Source organism: Mesocricetus auratus, unplaced genomic scaffold, assembly GCF_017639785.1.
Source record: "Mesocricetus auratus isolate SY011 unplaced genomic scaffold, BCM_Maur_2.0 Super-Scaffold_100009, whole genome shotgun sequence".
Taxonomy (NCBI): Eukaryota; Metazoa; Chordata; class Mammalia; order Rodentia; family Cricetidae; genus Mesocricetus; species Mesocricetus auratus.
The window spans coordinates 5,790,867-5,809,882 of record NW_024429193.1 but is presented as its reverse complement, the minus strand read 5'-3'; the positions used below and the strand labels follow the sequence as shown (position 1 = coordinate 5,809,882).

Below are 19,016 nucleotides of genomic sequence, written 5' to 3'. Positions count from 1 at the left end.
TTTTGTACGTACTGTGTATGTTGTCTTCTACTGAGTTTCACTCCCAGCCCTGTCTACTACACTCGAATCCACAGCTATGTAAAAATTAAAAAAGGAGTTTTAAGAAGATGGGGAGGACACACACGTGAGAGGGGGTGTCTCCTGTGCCTCCTAACCCTTCCATTCTCTGGAGGAGTGACTCTGTTACCCTCCCAGAGTGAGCAGTCTCTTCCCAGGTAAATATCTCGGTGAATACACACGCGTGCATGCACACACACACACCACTTACACATGCCGCCATCTTCCAAACACTTCTCTTCCGGTGCTGGGCCAGTTCACTCCATCAGTGCACGGTGATAAGGTAGGGCTCCTTGTTCCAACCAGCTGCATAATAGTCCACTATGTGGTCAGGTCTTGTTTCACTTAAAAAGCGACCCTTTCTCCACCAAAAATCATGCTCTGAAGAAAACCAGGTGTTTTGTTTGCTCTCGATTATTTCCTATTTTAACTAATGCTCCAAAGGAGCCAATAAACACCAAATTCTTGTCTTCTCTCTAACCCTATCAGGTCCAATGTACCCCATCTGAGTCTACATAGACACCCCAGGGGCCTGGCGCTGGGCCCCCGATGGTCTGCCCCAGATGCGGCAGTCTGATGTCACCATACGCTGTGCCGTGACAGAAGAGAGTTGAGGAGACGCCCATTTGTTGTCATGGCTCTGGATCAGGGCTGTAGATCACCTGGCTTGTCACTCTTTCTTTGATCTATTTTCAGGCCTGCAACTTTCCTCAGCAAATTGGGCCTACTTAAAACGTCCTTCAGACGTCTCTCTAGTCTACAGGCACTTGCCGCTGGATTCTCTCCCAATTCCTAGACTACTTCCTGTTCTCAAGTCACTTCCCTGTTGACTCCCTGGGACTTGTCCTCCCAGAAGGAGGACACCATTTTTCACCACCCCATTTTGACAGATAAGTCCAGTCAGAAGTGTGAGTCTTTATCGGCCAGTCAGAGGCAGGCGTCTAATCTGCTTCATGGGTGCACAAGCTCCCATTCACAGCACGCCGGGCACCCTCTGATCCTCCTCCTCTCTATGGGCCCGAGTCAGCTTTTGCACGGACACCTTGGCACATGTCTACAAAGGCATCAGCAGGAGAGCCCGCCTACCAAGCCTCAATGCAACACGAAGAACAATGAACAGGTAAGGCAGGCTGAGAGTGGGAGAGGTAAATAGCCATGATGTCCAGGGGAAGAGCCAGCCATTGGTGATGTAATACCAAATGGCCAGCCCTGAAAGAGTAACGCTCTATAGACCCAGTATGTCACACACACACACACCACACACACACAACAATAACAAAGTCATCAATTTGAAAAAGAGAAAGGGGGTACATTTGAAAAAGAGGAAATGGGAAAGAGAAAGGATGTAATTATAATCTCAAAATTATAAGACAAAAAGGAAAAACCTGACTGAGTTGAGTGTGAGAGAGTGTTAGTGTGTGTGTATGTGAGTGTGTATGCGTGCACGCAAACCTATGCCTGTCTATGCATGCCACATGTCAACGCTACACTCAAAGTACAATAAGTGAATGGCATGGACTGTGAGAGACCTACAATATTTTCTAAGATGCTTCCCTGTAATCTTCAGTGTGTTGGTGTAAATGTATGTGCATGTGTGTGCACACCTTGCTGTGGTTCAGGATCCCACCAACTTTATTTTGAGACAGGCTTGCTAACTGGCCTGGAGCCCAACAATTAGGCTTTTCAGACATGTAGGTTCAGGGATCCTCCTGTCTCTACTTTCCCAGGTCCCAGATTGTATGCCTGAGACGCGGTACCCATGTTTCCAGTAGGTTCTGATAACCTACTGAATGCTCATCCTCCTGCTTTCAAGCCCCTGCACACGAGCAACTTCCTTGGCCCTCATAATTTCTCAGCGACGTGTTTTCACGTGTTTGCGTGTTTTGCCTACATGTGTGTCTGTGCACTCTGCGTGTGCCTGGCGCCTCTAGACGCCAGAAGAAAGCCTCTGGACCCCAGTAACTGGAGTTATGCATGGCTGTGAGCAGCCATGTAGGTGGCTGGGAATCAAACCCAGGTCCTCCAGAAGAGCAGCCACGCTCTTAACTGTGAAGCCATCACCCCAGCTCCACTCATATAGAGCCTAGCTTCTCTCGCCAGCGTCTGGTGAGTGTTCAGTACAATGTGTGGAGTGGGTGACTCGGTAAGAACGCCTCTTCTTGGAAAGGGTTTTGGTGCTGATGGGTCTGGTGCCCGCTTCATTATGACCGTGTGAGCCTTGGAGTATGGAACTTGGGCGGACAAGGAGGCTATGAAGCCTATTCTGTTTCCCTTCTGCCTGTATTGTGATAGTCTCTGCAGTTCCCCATTGCACGCCGCCTCTACCTTCTCCCCAACCACCCGAGCTCTGCAGGCAGGACTAATGCAGTCTGCTGGGTCCACCAGGGGAAGCAAAGCCATTAGACACAAACCACACACGCTGGCTGGAGGATGCTCTCCTGCTCCCCCATTCTTCAATACACCCAAGCACCGCACTTATTTTTTCCAGCAGCTGCTGTATGTTGAGCAGACTTCTTAATTAGCTAATGTTTGGAAAGCCCCTTGAAGATAAAAAGCCCTACAGAAGTGCTAAGTGTTATTATTACCCTGACAAAGAGCTCTCTTTTTGTTTTACCTTGGCTCCCCCCAGAAATGTGTGAGCCTGCTTGTTCTCTAACGAGCAATAGTCAGAGGACGGGCGGCATAAATCACAGAGACAGAACATGGAGATTCAGTTCTGGCCCCTGAACCAGGCAATCAGGCATCCTGGGGTGTTCCTTCCAGCCCAGATGCAGTCATCATCTGTACCGAGAGAGCAAGCCGGGCCGGGAGGTGATTAGGAAGCACAGTCTCAGTCAGGCTCTAGGATGCTTCAGAGGGAAATGAACACGCGGCGTCCCCCTGCTGCACAAGGACGTTCTGAATGTCAAAGCTGCACCAGATGCTTCAGGTGGAGTCTGCAAAACCACGCAAGTCCTGAGGAATCATGGGCAGGTTGTTTCCTTGGACGTCGATAACCGCAGTGTAGTCTTGAAAAGTGATTCGCCTACACCGAGTTTGCCAGATAGCTGCCCTTCTTTATTTCCAAGGGAAACCTAATACAAATTAAGACAGACGCTAAGCAATCATCTACAGGCCAGTGGCCGCACCGCGTCGCACGCTGTGGTGGTCTGGATGAGCCTGGCTCTCCCACAGGATCAGGAATTTGGATATTTGGTCCCTAACTTGGCAGCGCTGTTTAGGGGGCCTGGGGAGATGCAGGTTTCTTGGAAGAAGGGCATCATTGAAAGTATGCTGTAGGCATCCACAGCCACACCCCATGCAGTCTGCTCTCTCTGTTTAGTGCTTGCGGCTGAAGATGTGATCTCCTCTCAGATCCTGCTCTGGCCTCCTGCTATTATGCATCTCTCTGTCTCTCTGTCTCTCTCTCTCTCCCTCTCCCTCTCTATCTCTCCCTCCCTCCCCCTTCTCTCTCTAATGCATTCTCCCTCTGTATCCATAAGTCAAAATAAATCCTTTCTTCCATAAGCTGCTTTAGGTCATGACATTTTATCGTGTCAGCAGACGAGTAACTAATTCACACACTCCTGATCGTTAGGATAAAACAGCATGCAGCCTCCGCCCTGGAGAAGACAACCCCCTCCTCCAAGGAAGACAAGCCTCTAAGCGTGCCTGTGCAGCCTTATCCTGATGGCACTCATTGCGGTGGGAAGACGTACCCATCCCGATCATGGGTTGCGCCATTCCTGGGATTGGGTTCTGTGCTGCGTCACAGGGGAGAGGAAACGGCTGTGCACCCCCGCACATTCACCATTCTTTGATTTCTGATGATGAGAGCCGTGTGAGCAGATGCCACCTTGACTTGCCACCACCATGATAGACCCTTGAACTGATAACCAGAAGAAAGCTCTTCCTCCAAAAAGCTGCTTTGTGGGAGATTTTATGACAGAAGAGACAGAAATGTACTCTATGCACCTCCTACTATACTCTGTCTACGCAAACGGTCTTGGCCACATGAGTGGCACTGCAACCAAATGCCCACACATATAAGAAAATCATACTGTGCCTTGGGGCAACATTTCTCAGCCATTAAAAGTAAAAGGTCTAGGGGCTAAGGAGATGACGTGGTTCATAAAGCGCTTGTCTTGCAAACACGCGGACTTGAATTTAATATCAAAACCTATGTTCTTTAAAAATACAAAAGGAAGAAGAAGAAGAAGAAGAAGAAGAAGAAGAAGAAGAAGAAGAAGAAGAAGAAGAAGAAGAAGAAGAAGAAGAAGAAGAAGAAGAAGAAGGAGGGGGTTGTGCTTGGAGCCTTAGTTCAGACACAAGGATCCCAGCAAGTCTGAGGTCAGCCTGGGCTTTGAGGAAGTTGTATAAGACAATGAGCAAGAGAATGATGCAGAATTGCAGAAGTTGTGGATAGGCAGATCTAGAGAAAAGGAAGGGGAAGGCTTGTCCACAGCACCTAAGGAGCAGATGTGGGAAATGCAATAAGGAAGACACACATCATTTAAAACCCAAACGGAAATGGTTTGGGAGGACTTGGAAGCAGCTTTGGACACGTCTGAACGTGCACAGCTCCTCATCAGCCTGCTCTGTCAGTCACCAAAGGCTGCCCCCAGACTACACACAGGGAAGGAGGACACACTCCAGTCTCACACGTGGTGCACGCACGGTAAACACACATCTTTGCGGTCCTCCCAAATGAGACCAGGAAGAGAAACGCTATCTGCTGCCCAACACGGGGCTTCAGGTGGCACACCCGTGAAGGGAGAAACCGTACTCCAGACAACTCTAAGAAGGGGTGAAATGCCCAGTTCCCCTGGAAAAATGGTAGCCAGAGTAGAAGCCACTCCTTAGGAAAGTTTGTTTGCAGCTGAGGTAAGATGAATTATTCAGGAGCAACAGCCTTGTGAGCCCTGTAATTACTGCCAAGTAACTGAGCCTGTTGACCTACAAAATGCAGATCAAAAACCAAATCTGCATTTCAGACAAGATTCCTCCTCAGGCTGTAGCACAGGGGCCTGCCCAAGTGGCTGCTCTGAAAACCCAAACAGGAAGCTGTAAAACTGTCACTCAGTGGTTGTCATTTAGGGACTCAGAGGAGCTCAGGTAGCAGAGAAAAAGACTCAGTAATGCCAACTGGCAACAGCAGAACCTGCTCTAAGCTGACCTAACCAACATCCAGGCTCCTGTGAACCCTGCCAATGGCTCCCTGGCCTCACACAGCTCTGCATGTCCTACATCTGCTCCTTAGGAGCTGTGGACAAGCCTTCCCCTTCCTTTTCTCTAGATCTGCTCTCCACAACTTCCACAATTGTGCATCATTCTCTTGCTCATTGTCTCATGCAGTTAAAAACAGAAGCATCAGGGCTGCAAGGGGTGGCAATATGCCTTTCATCCTTGTAATTGAGTTGCAGAGGTGACCAGATCTCTGTGAGCTCAAGGCCAACCTGATCTACATAGCAAGTTCCAGGACATCCAGGGCTACACAGAGAGACCCTGTCTAAAAAAACGAAGGAAGGAAGGAAGGAAGGAAGGAAGGAAGGATGGAAGGAAGGACTAGAAGCATCAATACTACCTCATTTCTCAAAGGTGAAGAACTCTGTGACGTATCTCAGTGCCCCGAAGGGTCTACTGCCCTAGAACCGGCTTGATTCATAGGGAAATAAACCTCTCAAAAGCGTTCTGCATTGTTGACATAACCAGCTTCTCAGCCCAAAAAGGTGATGTTTGTCAGTGCAATCGTTACTTTTCTGCTCATGTGATAGAGATGTCATGATCACTAATAACTTACAGAAGGAACCCTCAGTTATAGCTGATGACTGGGGGCGGGTCCGTCCAGAATGTCAGGAAGACAGCGGGTAGCAAGAGCAGGAAGCTGAGATCCTGTCTCTACCTCATTCAAAACGCATGGGGTGCAACCCGGAGGTTGTAAGTGCTCAAAGCCATCAAGGTGGCGTCTTTTCCCCAGCAAGACTGTACCTCCCAAAGGTTACATAACTTCCCCCCAAACAGTGCCACCGACTAAGGACCAAGTGTCAAACAGCCATGCCCGTGGGGGACATCTCTCGTTCAAACACTATGACCTCATTCAATGATAACCTTAGGGAGTCAAGGAACAAGGCATCCGATTATGTCCATCTTTTGTCATACACTGACCTCAGATGTCACTAAGTAAGTCATTGCTGGTGGTCCCAGTTAGGTTAGTATCTGGAAATCTGGGAAGAAATACCACCTTCCGGTGGGGGAGATTATGCTTTAGCTTGGGAAAACCCCTACAGAGAGACTGAGAGTCAACCAACGAAGATCAGAACATTAGAGGGCAATGCATGGATGCTACCCGGGCAGGTGGAGGTCAGCCACGCAGCCCTGACGCTCCAGCAAACGCAGAGACGACAAGGTGGCCCCATGCCCACCTGGGAAGTGATAGGAGAGAGAAGAGCGAAAGACAAGTTGTTTGTGCTCTAGGACGTGAGGCGGAACAGGAGACAGGAAGGTGCCTGCTGCTTTTGTTGTACCCAAATTCTGAACCCCCAAATCACCAAGAGGCCCATTTCGATGCAAAAGCAAAGAGTCTTTAATTGTAGATATTTAAAGAGCTAACCCCATTAGCTCGGGGCCTTCACCCCACCACCATGGCGAATGGCTGGATAAAGACCCCAAGCAACCTCAAGGCAGGGATCTTCAAGGGCAGCGTAAGGAGAGTGTCTAGGGGTATGAAACAGTCTCAGGGTTGGTGCGCTTCCAGGTTTGGGTGACCCGCCCTGTGTTGATTGGTCAACTGGTTGTTATGGCCCATAGGCCCTCCCAGGGCGGTTGCTATGTTCTGTACGTCACTGTTGTGTACTGTCCATAAAGCACACCCAGAGCTGTAAAGCACAGCCCTGCCAGCTAACTTCTGATTGGCTCCTTGCCATGAGGAGGGCATCTGACCTTAGTGACCAGGACAGGAGCCGCAAGGTCATGCAAGCACATGTTAGCCTGTCATGGCTGCTAAAATGGGGGACTGGTCACTACACTCTCCCTCGTTGGGAAAAGATGGGTTGTGCTCCCTGCCCCTCGATATAGAGTCAGCAGCAAACACAAGTGCTGACGAGCCTATGCCTTCTCCCTTTGAGAAAACAACCACTGCGTGAGTCACTGTGACCCCCAGAGCTGCGCCCTAGCCCAGGAAGAAGAGCAGTACCTGCAGAATGGAGACCCACAGCTGACTGGACACGTCCTCACAGTCTTCACTTCTATCGTGGGCCTATCTGCCCATCCCTCTAGTTTGGCTGCGGCGGCTGTTCAACCACGAGACGGACAACTCTGTGTTGGGACTACAGTTTTAACTGTGCTCTGTGTCTAACTCTGACCGGAGATTTGTTCTCTTTGGAAGCGTTGGGTTGCACAGACTCTGAAGAGGCCCACGGAGGCCCCACACGCCTGCACACAGTGTGAAGACACGCAGACCCGTGTCCACTGTGAAATGCAAGCATGAAGTAGAGGTAGGAGGGAAAGAAGAGGGAACAGCCCGAGGGTGAGTGGCCCGTGAAGCCACCCGAGACCACGGCCAAGTCCTGGCCTTTAACTGTCCCATGTTGATACCCAAGGGCTACACGGAGGCGGCCCCACCCCTCACTGCCTGCAGCACGTGGGAGAGTTGGCCCTGCGCCTCACCTAGGCAGCGCTGGTAGATCTGGCCCTCGGGAGTGAGCTGGCCCTGGAGGGGGGGCAGGAGAACTGCCCCCCACCCCTTCCTGCCTGCTGCGCTGGGGTGAGTTAGCCAGGACAGTGCCCCGAGAGCTTGTCCTGGTAGTGAGAATGAGGGAAAGGTGACAGATGGGCTGACCAATCTCCAGCTAACACCCCAGCCCAGACCAAGGCTGTGAGTTGGCCTACCCCAACATGCACCCCCCCATCTATGAACTGCTGGAGCCCATGCAGGGGCCACCCAAGGCTGCAGGGATCCCCATGACACAGGGTAACAACAGGCTGTCTGAGGGGAGTCCCAGTGAGGGTCCAGGATTGACAGTGTTGCAGAAGCCAGAGGCCCGGAACCAGACCAATGACTCCTTGCAATGAACACTTGGAGGTAAAGGTGTATGGACTAATGGGCACGTACACCCCACGGCTTCCGGGAGGAGGTGTTTCTTTCCTTTAAATCTTACATTATTGTATTTGAGGGGGTTGCCAAGGCAGATATGAAGACACGGGGAGGTGGATGAGATTGAGGTCCATAATGTGACATTCACAAAGTTATCAACAGAAAGTTAAGAACATAAACTAGAAAGACAGGAAGACACGGATGAGCTGAGTCAGTCCTCAGGTGTGGACAGAGCGGGCTTTCATGACACAACAGGAAAGCAGTGTCTCAGAGGTACTGTGGCCACCCCCACGACACAAGTCAGGGTGCTATGCCTCTTACTACTAACGGTTTGTTTGTTTTGTTTTTGCAATGTGCTCTAGTGATGATCACTTCCTGTGACCGCCCATTCCTGCCACAAGGAGTTTCATATGGAGAGCCCGTCAGCCTCAAGTGCGTTACGTAGCCCAGGCTGCCCTCAAACTCATCATCTAGCTATGCCTTAGCTGCCCAGATGCTGGTTTATCATCTCCACGGTGAGCTCAGAACGCGGTGTGTGGTTTACAGATAACAGACACATCAGCAAGCATGAGCCCCTCGCCCCTGGCGCTACTTGGATGGATTTCTGTCACACGGAGGAGGGAGTCGCCCGTTTACTGCGCCGGGCTCTCACGTCCCCCGTGGGCTGGCCTCAAGTTCTCTCTGTAGCGGAGAATGCCCTCAAAGCTCTGACCCTTCAGCACAGCTGAAGGCAGGGTACTGCACAATCCAAATGCTTTATAATGACATGAGTGGTAAGGAATGCTCGGCTGAACTCTGTGGAAAAGTAATTCGATAAATTAAGTCTCAATGAAAAAAGAAAGAAAAGCATTTGGTATCAAAAGAGAAGCCGGGGACTGAGTGGGTTTGGAGCAGTGAGGCGCTAACATTTTCAAAGGCGGATACACACAATGCCCATGATCGCATACACACTGCCAAGCGTGAGGACACAGAGCCTGTGAGGAGAAGGCAGAGGACAGGGAGGAACCAGATCACATTTACAGTGCACACATACGTCAGTATAGTTGACACAAGAACCATAATCACGAATTAAACTAATGACCCTAATCTTCAAAAAACTGGAGGCCAAATGAAGAGCTGATCATCAATTTTCAGAGTGCAGAAAAATGCAAAGACTATGTTCTAGAGTACATTTCCACAACATTTCCACATACACACCCACAGTCTTCATGCACTCCTAGAAAAGCTCACAATTATGCGAGCTTGTGTGTGTGTACACATATATCTGAGCCATGCCATTTAGCTCATACATGCATAAACCGGCACAGAAAGCATCATTTCGTGTCCCGTACGAAATGCTGCTCACTTTACCCTCAATGTGCCCAGAAAGGAATCGGAAGGCAGAGTTCCTGAGAGTTTGTTTGGAGGTTCTAGCAGGGGAGCGCAGATACTCCTGTACCCTTGACCGAAGACCGGTCCTCCTCTATTCGAGGGAAGGTCGTCCTCTTCGACAAGAGCGCAGCTTTGGGAAGGAGACACCCGCCTAGTCAGTCAGATCAGGCGAATCAACCCTGGCGATCGATGGGGTGAAGGATGTAGCAGCCAGATCGCCCTCACATCCCTGGCAGAGTTATTAAAGGGACCGGATGTAACAATTCTTAACTCCCCTTAACACTTTCATAGCTATGAGTCATTTATTCCCGCGGTTTATTTAACCCACTTGCCAAACACATTCAGCATCTGTTGTTAGCATTGCAGATGTCTTTCCAACACCATTTAACTTTTCTTTTCAGTCTAAAGAAATCTTTAACTACCATTTCCCCCCAGGAAATAACAACTAGAATAAGGAGCTTTAAGTGATGTTAACTTGGCACAAGGAGAATGTCGTCTGGAAAGATCCGCCTCAACTGGGAAAACGCCTCCATCAAACTGACTTGTGGTCAAATCAGCAGGGCACCTTCTTAACTAATGGTTGGTGCGGGAAGACCCAGTCCACTGTGGTCAGAGCCACCCCTGGGTGGTGGTCCTTGGTTCTGAACTGAACAAGCCATGAGGAGCAAGCCAGCACGTGTCACCCCTGACTTCCTACAGAGATGGAGAGTGACCTGCGAGTTGCAGGAAAAAAATAAGCCCTTTCCTTCTCTGGTTGCCTGTGGCCACGGTGTTTCAGCTCAGCAACAGAAACCCTAACTATGATAAATGATAACGAGTTTCAAGTTTCATTTTATTCCAGAAAAAGAAAAACTGAAAAACGATCTTATCTAAGCACTGCATACTTTCAAATTGAACTTAGGTAGAAATAAAGTCATAATAACCAAGACAGGTGAGGAACCCAGGCGCCCACAGGTAGGTGAGCAAATGCTAATATACAAACACACACAAGGAACTGTTGCTGAGCAGTAGGAGCCCCCGCCACAAGACACAGTCTGAAGCACCAGGGACGGACCATGAATGAAGCCAGCCCATCACCTCACCTGCTGCAGCCCCCACATGGGCGAGGCTGCTCAGGTGGTCACGGCGGAAGAGAGGAGAATGGTAGGTGCCACGGGCGAGGGAAGAGGAAAGGGAGGTTACTACAGGCATGTAACACAGGACAAGCCCCGCAGGAAGTGAAACGGGACAAACCCAGCATTACTGAGCTACACACGAGGTGCCGTTGGTTTGGCAGATTTTTGTTGCGCTTTTCCACAACCACCATTATAAACGGATGCATGGTGTATTTCTACTTCATTTACATTTAATTTGTCATTCATGTGCCAAGAAATCAGAGTGCCATGAAACCTTCCCTCATCTAATCAGCCTCTGGCTCTTTTGGGGGCAGAAGCGAGATCTTCTACTCTGACCAAACTAAACGAACACAAGAGGAAGGCTTTAGATTTTCCCTGAAATTGAGATGTGAACTCCCAGAGGGCCAATGAGGCTCTAAACCCGGAGCGCTCACATGACAATCAGTGCTAATAACTCAGATACACACAGCAGACAAGCTCCCTCATCTGCTTACTATGCATGAGTGTGCGCAATTAGGCCCCTGTGCAACACACAGACCATACACTGCAGAGCACCCATCAAGTTAATGCATAATGTAGTCTCACATGGATAATTGATAACAGAATATTGACTAGCTAGCAGAAGAATGTTGTTTCAACACTTGGTACTTCCGTTATTAAGCAAGGAAACAGGCACACATATGACTAAATTATTGAAGGAAATAGCTGATGTGGGTGATGTTTGAAACTGAGGCCCGAGCTTCCTCGCTTTCAACACTACAGTGATGATGTACACACCTGACAGGTGGGCTGCAGGCTCCGGCAAGCCATTGTCAGTAACAACGGAGATGCCTCAGCGGTTCAAGAGCTTGCCACCAAGTGTGAGGAGCTGGGCGCCGGTTCTCAGAACTCACAGAGACGCTCTCTGGACAAGTTAGCCAACAAGATGCCTCATTGGATAAGGTGGGCTCCTGACACCATCTTCAGGCATCCATGTACATGTGCACCCATATGTGTACACACACAGACACACACACAGCACACACACGAGCCCACACATGTGCAAACATGCATACACATTCACAAAAAGAGAAAAGTAAAATTAAGCTCAACATAATGTGCATAAGATCATCGGGCCTTTATCGAGTCCACGGTGAAAGCAGGGTGAGGGCCGTCAACCACGAGTGGAAAGACTACAAAAGAGGCACAGGCACCCATCACTGCAGTCCAACACCACCCGTGTTGTGTGGAGTCCCCCTGGTTGACTAAAATCTCATGCTTAGGTAATATGAAGGTGTCATCCCAGGGAGAGGTAACGGAGGGGGCCGGGGGGGGGGAAGTCTCCCCTTTCCGCCTGCTTCCTGACCCATGCTTATCACAGTAGTAACGAAACGTCTGTACGTTTCTCATCGCAACGACTAAGAAAGATCAGGGAGAGCTGAATGGAGTACCAGGAAAGGAGTACCCACGGAGGACACGCCTACCACACCCTTATGTCCCACCTTCTAAAGGTTCTCCCATCCCGGGGCGGCATGGGCTAGACACCAAGTATTTTTGGAGACGCTCCAGATCCAAAGTGCCGGTAAGAAGGAGGGACGGCCGAGATCAGGGCCAGCTCCTGGGCCCCTAATCTCCAGAGGTTCTCATCGGTGCTCATTGGGTTATGCCATGAAAGCAGCTCACGCTCAGCATTTTGGTTTGGACGATTAAGGTCTTCAACACTGAATGTGGCCTTTCTGGAGGCAGAGGAGAATCTGGGCTCGTACTGTATTCTGCACAGGTAGAGATGATCACTGTGGTTTGGGCACAGAGGTTGCAAAGTTCCGGAAATTGGGCGGTGGAACTGGCGTGCGTTCTGATGTTTTGTTTTGTTGGTTTTTGCTCGTGGTGCCCGTTAACTTTCCTTTTCCACCTCACATCCTCTAGAACCACAGCTGTGCTACCTCATCTCATGCTCCCTGTGTTCTTCACGGCGTGACCCGGCTTCTACATTTAACAGCAGTGTCGCATTTGACTTACAAACATCATTTCGTCTGGTTTCCCTGGCCCCTTCTCCATTCCAGCACTCCACTGTTAGTTCATTTATAGATTTTCCCCCTCTTACTCTTGCACATGGCTATGTCCTTAGAGCTTAGTTATCGCTGGCTCATGACAGGCAGTGTTAATAATTACTTAACTGGTTTTGGCCTGCACATCTGGATCCCACTGAAATCCACCTAAGATCATTTCCCTCTACAGAGACAGAAGAGTGTGAGTCCAGGGAATAAAAAAAAATGAATGGTAGTCGGAAGAACCAAAAATATTCATGGTATAAAACCCAAAGGACGCGACGAGCCGAGGAATATCCAGGAGAGGAGAGAAGGAAGCCAAGGATAGTTAGAGAAGTCCGGTTTTCAGAATGTGTGAGGCTCCGGAAGGGTAGGTGCTTCAGGCAGAAACAGCCGGGGATACGGTCAACAAAGCAGGCTTGGAACATCATAAAGCGATGATCTAGAAACTGGTGGACCTTGTAATTATCATTCCCGATGAAACACGACTTCATTCCACAGTGTGTTATTTTGAAAAACACTGAAGAAGCTTGGTAAACTGTGGCATTCCGAATCAGTGTTGGAAAGCCAACAAAAGTAGGCATTCAAGAGACAGCGCCATATGGGAAGGCAAGACAGAGAGAGGCAGAACAAAGGAATGCTGACTTTGATAGATTAAACCCTTGACTTGATAAATGGTTCATGCAGATGAGCAGCGGGAAGGCCTGCGTGCCAACAAGAAGAGCCAAGAATAATCTCATAGTTTAAGAGTGAATGAACGATACAGCCCTGAGCTTGGAAAGCCCTCAGCCGCAGTCATGAAATATGCATGGGAAGCGTGGACTGGGTGGCTGGCTGACGTGAAGTTTCTTCTCTGGCTGGGGTGAGAGTTGCATTTTTTTCTGATACGGAGGGATCCAAATTCATATTATGGATTCTGCATTTTACAATTCTTCCAGCATAAATTGTTTCAAACCAAGCAAAATCCCAGATACACTGTTTCTTGGTTGGTGAAGAAGGTGGCAGTCTGTGAGAGACCTGAGCCAGCGGATTTGGACTCTATCACTTGGGGAAATCATGCTGCAGACCTCAGAGCAGTAGAGAAGGCGGCTGCACATCACAAGAGGAGCCGGAAGGAACGGCATTAAGTGGAAATTATCTATCATAAGAATTCACACAATTTTTGATTTAATGTCTCCACAATTGACATATATTATTCTCCAGATAGAAAAAAAAGGCTTTCTTTCAAAGAATGTTCACTGGTCCAAAGCTTCTTTGAGATAAGCTTGTGGGTTGTTTTAAGAAAATTTAACAGTACATCGTCTTTACTGAGAGAAATTCATCCATGGGGGGCATTTTTATATTCCTTCCAAATCATTTTGAATGTAAGCAAAAAGAAAAAAAAGATTTAAAATGATTGCTTTGGAAACAGCCATGGCTCAGACTCATCATCAGCCAGACATGATGCCACATCAAGCTCAATTATTTTTAAATAAGTTTATTTATCTTACATCCTGGCCACAGTTTCCCCTCCCTCCCCTCCTCCTTCCAGTCTCCCCACCTGCCTTGCAATGGTTCTATTAGGTCACCATGAGTTCCGTGTTTCTCCACACGCCCTTTCCCTCTATGAGCCTCTCACAGTCAGGCTAGACCGACTGGGGCCCTTACTGTTCCCTCCACACACATGAAATTCTAAAAACTCCAATGCCACAGACAAAACTGTTTAGTTCCTTGACACCCGCAGAGGAACAGTTCCAAGATGTCCCCGTGGATGTCAAAAGCTATAATGTTCAACTCCCTTTCCTAAGGTAAGTATAGCCTAGGTGTGTAACCTACATGTGTAACCTATGTGTGTAATACCTATGTGTGTAATCTATGTGACCCCTGCTGTGGGCTTTTAGGGGTCACTGTAGTACCGGGTTCAACAGAAATTCTATGTAAACATCATCAGATTATATTGGATAGACACAACTTCCTATTTTTTTCCCTGAACATGTTCAAACCACAGTTGGCTAATTTCTGTTTATGTACTATTGTTTTTGGATGACTGAAAATTATAACACTAAAGCGCCTTTGCCTCCCCCCATTGCCAGCCTCCTGAAAATCAATTTTCCCACCCTCTGGAAATGACATTCCCATGGTTGGGAACTCATGCATTATAATTATATGCTGTTGCGGCATTTAGATGAAATTGTATGGCTCACTCATCATCACAGCAGCCATCTAACTTATGGAACAGCCGATGTGTTCTTTAGGAACACAACAGAAGATCCCAGGCAAACTGGGATCTATGGTCTTTCTATTCATCTTCAACTCTGAAAAGAAATAAGTGACAAATGTAAAATTGTCCAAATAGGATTCTATCAGACAAATCTGAAACCTGACTTGCAGAAAAACTGTCCAAGTGGGGAAAAGATAGATAGGTAGATAGATAGATAGATAGATAGATAGATAGATAGATAGATAGATAAACAAATCAAGGTTATAATAGAGGGCTTTAAAGGTACCTTATATAACATGAGATATTCTTTATATTAAGAAAATCATATTAGAAGGTTATTTTCCTGGATGTTTATAAGTTTGAAAAAAATACTCAATAACAAGGATATAGTAGAAGGAGAATCATGAAATAAATTGATATCATCAACAAAATATCTTCAAAAGGAAATCATATCAACACATTTCTTTCAAAAATATTTTCTGTCATCAACCGCAATGAAAACAAGCAAGCAAAAGACATGATAGCTACACATCATGGTGTTTCCACGGTGACGCTCCTCTCAGCGTACCAACCCAGCCTAAGTCGGATGCTGCCAGTGAACAGACACCATGCACAACCATCCACAGCCCACGCTCACGTATGAACACAGACAGAAACACCCTGAATATCAACTACAGTAAAGCTGCATGGTGGGTTGTGAGTTGTGGGACCAAAGCGTCCTTCCGTCTCCACAGCCAGCAGCACTCCCAACGTTTTGCTTCGTTGAGTACTTTCCTCCGGCACGGGGCCAAGAACGAGCGAAGAAAATGATGCTGCAGAGTCTTCAGATTACGAAAGTGAGAGATGTGTTAAAAACAACAGACCCTTTCATTAAAACGACAACGCACAGGGGTAGGTTCATCTCAGCCCCATCCATACACACAGCAGAACACGGAAACACTAGATGTCATGTTATAGATGAGATAAAACAATGACTGTAATACATGATCATAATTTTAATGAACATTAGAGTTTTCATTATAAAAAGGTAAGCTAGACTCCCTTTTAATAAAGAGATACCAACAAGCAACATCTATAATTGATTGTAATATAGAGGTAGGTATTGGTAAGCAATGTCTACAGTTGATGGATCAATGGGTAATAAGAAACAAAAGCGTGTTCATTTCCTGCCTTTCTTGTTATAACTATGACAGGCTTCATATTTACCCATCTTATGATAAATTTCCTTTTGAGAATGTGTATGACATTCTGTAACCCAGGCTTATCTTGGAGCCCCTGATCCTACCTCAGCCCCTGAATGCTGAGATTACCGGCAGAAGTGACCCCCCCCCCCCCGCCAGAGTTGATGATTATCTTGTTGGATAGGCTACTAGGCTACTGCGGTAGAGCTAAAGAAATCTGTCACGTGAGTGCTTCCAACTGTGTCACTCAGAGAGCCCCCCCCCACATCCTTATTCATAATCTCAACTATTTTCAGTCATAGCTTTAAAACAATGAAGGCTCAAACGTATCTCCCAAACCCAGTACTCAATAAATCTTGCAAGTAAGTTATAAACCCACTTTGCTATTTTAACCTCTTTTTTTTGTTGTTGTTGTTGTTAAAGCGAGTTAGGTTTTGCTCTCAGGCTTTTTGCTGCTGTTATTTTTGTAATTTTTACTTCTCCATTTTGTTTCTGAGACAGGACCTGTGCAACCCAGGCTGGTTTTTATGTTTTGGTTTGGTTTTTTTTTTTGAGCAACTTATACAGCCCAGGACGATCCTGAACCCCTGATCCTCCTGCCTCCTCCTCTCAAGTGCTGGAATTACAGACGCGGATATTCTTATTATTAGTGTCTGTTTTGAAGAACCTGAAGCCAGTATCAAGGTGAGGTGGCTAAGAGGGCCGTGCTATGTAGCCCTTACACCTACACTCACTATTCTGAGTGTAACATTTAACATTTTGATACAGCTACTTCATCTCCCAATGTTTCTGTAGAGGTGCATTGGCTAAGCATCGCAGAACACAATTAATGCATACCATAAACAGAGAAAATGGGAGTAATACAGTATTTTTATGGGGCTAGAGAAAAAACTCAGCAGCTAACACTGCTTGGTGTTCTTCCTGAGGACCAGGCGTTCAGGTCCCAGAATCCTCAACCACCACCTGTGGGCTCCAGCCCCAGGGGTTCTGGCGCCCTCTTCTGAACTCCATGGGCACCTGCATGTGTACATACCCTAGGCAGACAAACACATACGCACAATTAAAGACAATTAAATAAAACTCTTAAAAAATACTGCGTAGCATCTAGCCCCCCCCCCCCCAATCACATCCTGCTCATCCAAACTACAAAAAGTCCGGCTTCCATAATCAAGCTCACACACACCAAGATTGTTGGCACTGAATGCCATTCTAGGTCAGAACATTGGCAGCAAGGCGGAGGAATGTAAGCAAATGTCCTCGGCTGCGGGACCAGGAGACACACACTCCGAAGCCATGGGTGGAAACAGGCGACTAGGTTTGTCACTGAAACTGGTAAAAACAGCGGAAAAACCAAAGCTGTGGTATGACCGTGCGGCTTCAGGAAGGAAAGAAAGGTCCACGCACAAGCTGAGCCCCCCCTGTATTCACAGAGGGGCATCGTGGACGTCGAAAACTGATAAACCCATGAACAGGCAAACAAGGAAATAGAGCCACCCTCCCGGTTCTTAGTGTAGCATCCCGTGGTTTCCGTTACTTGTAGTCAGACATGTAGAAAATCGTTAAATTGCAAATGCCATAAACAATTCTCACTTCCTAAATGATGCGCCATTCTAGGCAACAGTCTCCTTACCTGGCTCTGTCCCACCAGGGATCTGAGTCATAACCTGTCAATCTATCCATGCTGTGCACACTACCCCTTTCTATCCGTCACTCATCAGCTGTCTCTATTTTCAGATCAATTGTCAAGCTATTATAGCGTATCGTAGTTAATCTTCATTATCAACTTGACTAGACTTAGAATCACCCAGGAGACACACACCTCTGAACGCCTACTGGAGCGTTTCTAGGGAAGTTTAGCAGAACGTGGAAGGCTCACCCCCTAAACGTGAGTGGCGTCATCCCAAAGATTGGGTCTAGGACTGAATCTAAAGGGAAAGAGGACGCCAACATCAGCCTTCTCTCTGCTTCCCGAGGCTGCAATGCCACGTGCCCAGCTGCCTCATACGCCTGCCACCACGGCCGGAGATGCTGCCACCACCCCAATGCCTGCGTCATGACAACTACAGCCTCCAACTGTGGTCCAGAACAAACCCTCCCTGTGGTAGCATCGTCACAACGCCGTCACAGCAATGGCTGAAGAAGCCAAGACCCGGTGTCATGCTCCCAAGATTCCCTCAGTCTCAAAGTACAAGAGCAGAGATGCAAACTAAGACAGCAAAACAAGCACGGGAGAGAACGGATGAACTCGGGTCTACGCGGCAATGATGGACACACAGAAGACCCCACGGAGTGTTTTCCCGTCCGGGTTGTCTGTGGCTGCAGACCTGTGGGTCTCGCAGCACACCTCCACGCACAGGAGGAGACGGTTCTTCACCGGAGCTCCTTCTCTCCAGACATCAACCTGGTCTTTTCTGTACCGCTCCCTTCAGGTCCTCCATGCATGCATGTGTACCTGACAGCCACTCTTCTTCTCCTGTGGGCCTTTTCTTCTTCAAGAGCAGTCTCAAGAGGAGGCAAAAACAGATGAGAAGACACCCTGAGGGGACACCACGGAAAAGCCACACGCGTCACCACAGACAGGAATTTTAAAACGAGCCGCCCTCTGCTGTGGTGCCCCCAAGCCCCATCTTTGGATAAGGGTCTGGCTTTAAACAGTCCTGTTGCGAGACTCCCACACGGAAAAGGGTGAGAGGGAATTTTACTCTTCCCCAGCATGAGATTAGGTTAGTCCAGGGAGGAGTCCCCTTGTGAGTCACCAGGGGAAAGTCCTCCAGTAGAACCTGACTTACTGAATTGAAATGGAAGTAGCTGCCAAGCGAGTGGATTCTGGTCCCTAGAGACACATGGAAGGTGTGGAGAGTGTCATTAGGAGAAAACTGTGAGTGACACATTGTTTTCCCTTTGCTTTCTCCTCACTCATGGGTTCTTGGCCACACACATCTGTTTCCTTCCTGAAAGTTTAAAGAGAAGCTTCAGACTTTGACTACAAAATTC

General features: G+C 48.0%; 1 protein-coding gene across 6 annotated transcripts in view; it reads right to left on the bottom strand.

Moving 5' to 3' along the window:
- St6galnac3 (ST6 N-acetylgalactosaminide alpha-2,6-sialyltransferase 3) overlaps window positions 1-19,016 on the bottom strand; it is a 498,643-nt gene that overhangs the window by 243,881 nt on the left and 235,746 nt on the right. The window contains exon 3 of one of the 6 annotated variants that reach the window (XM_040751582.1): window positions 269-363. The exons of the other annotated variants lie outside the window; for them this stretch is intronic. Coding sequence (XP_040607516.1) covers window positions 269-280 — 12 coding nt within the window. The 5' untranslated portion in view covers window positions 281-363. The remainder of the gene's footprint in view (window positions 1-268; window positions 364-19,016) is intronic. 6 annotated transcript variants of the gene reach the window in all.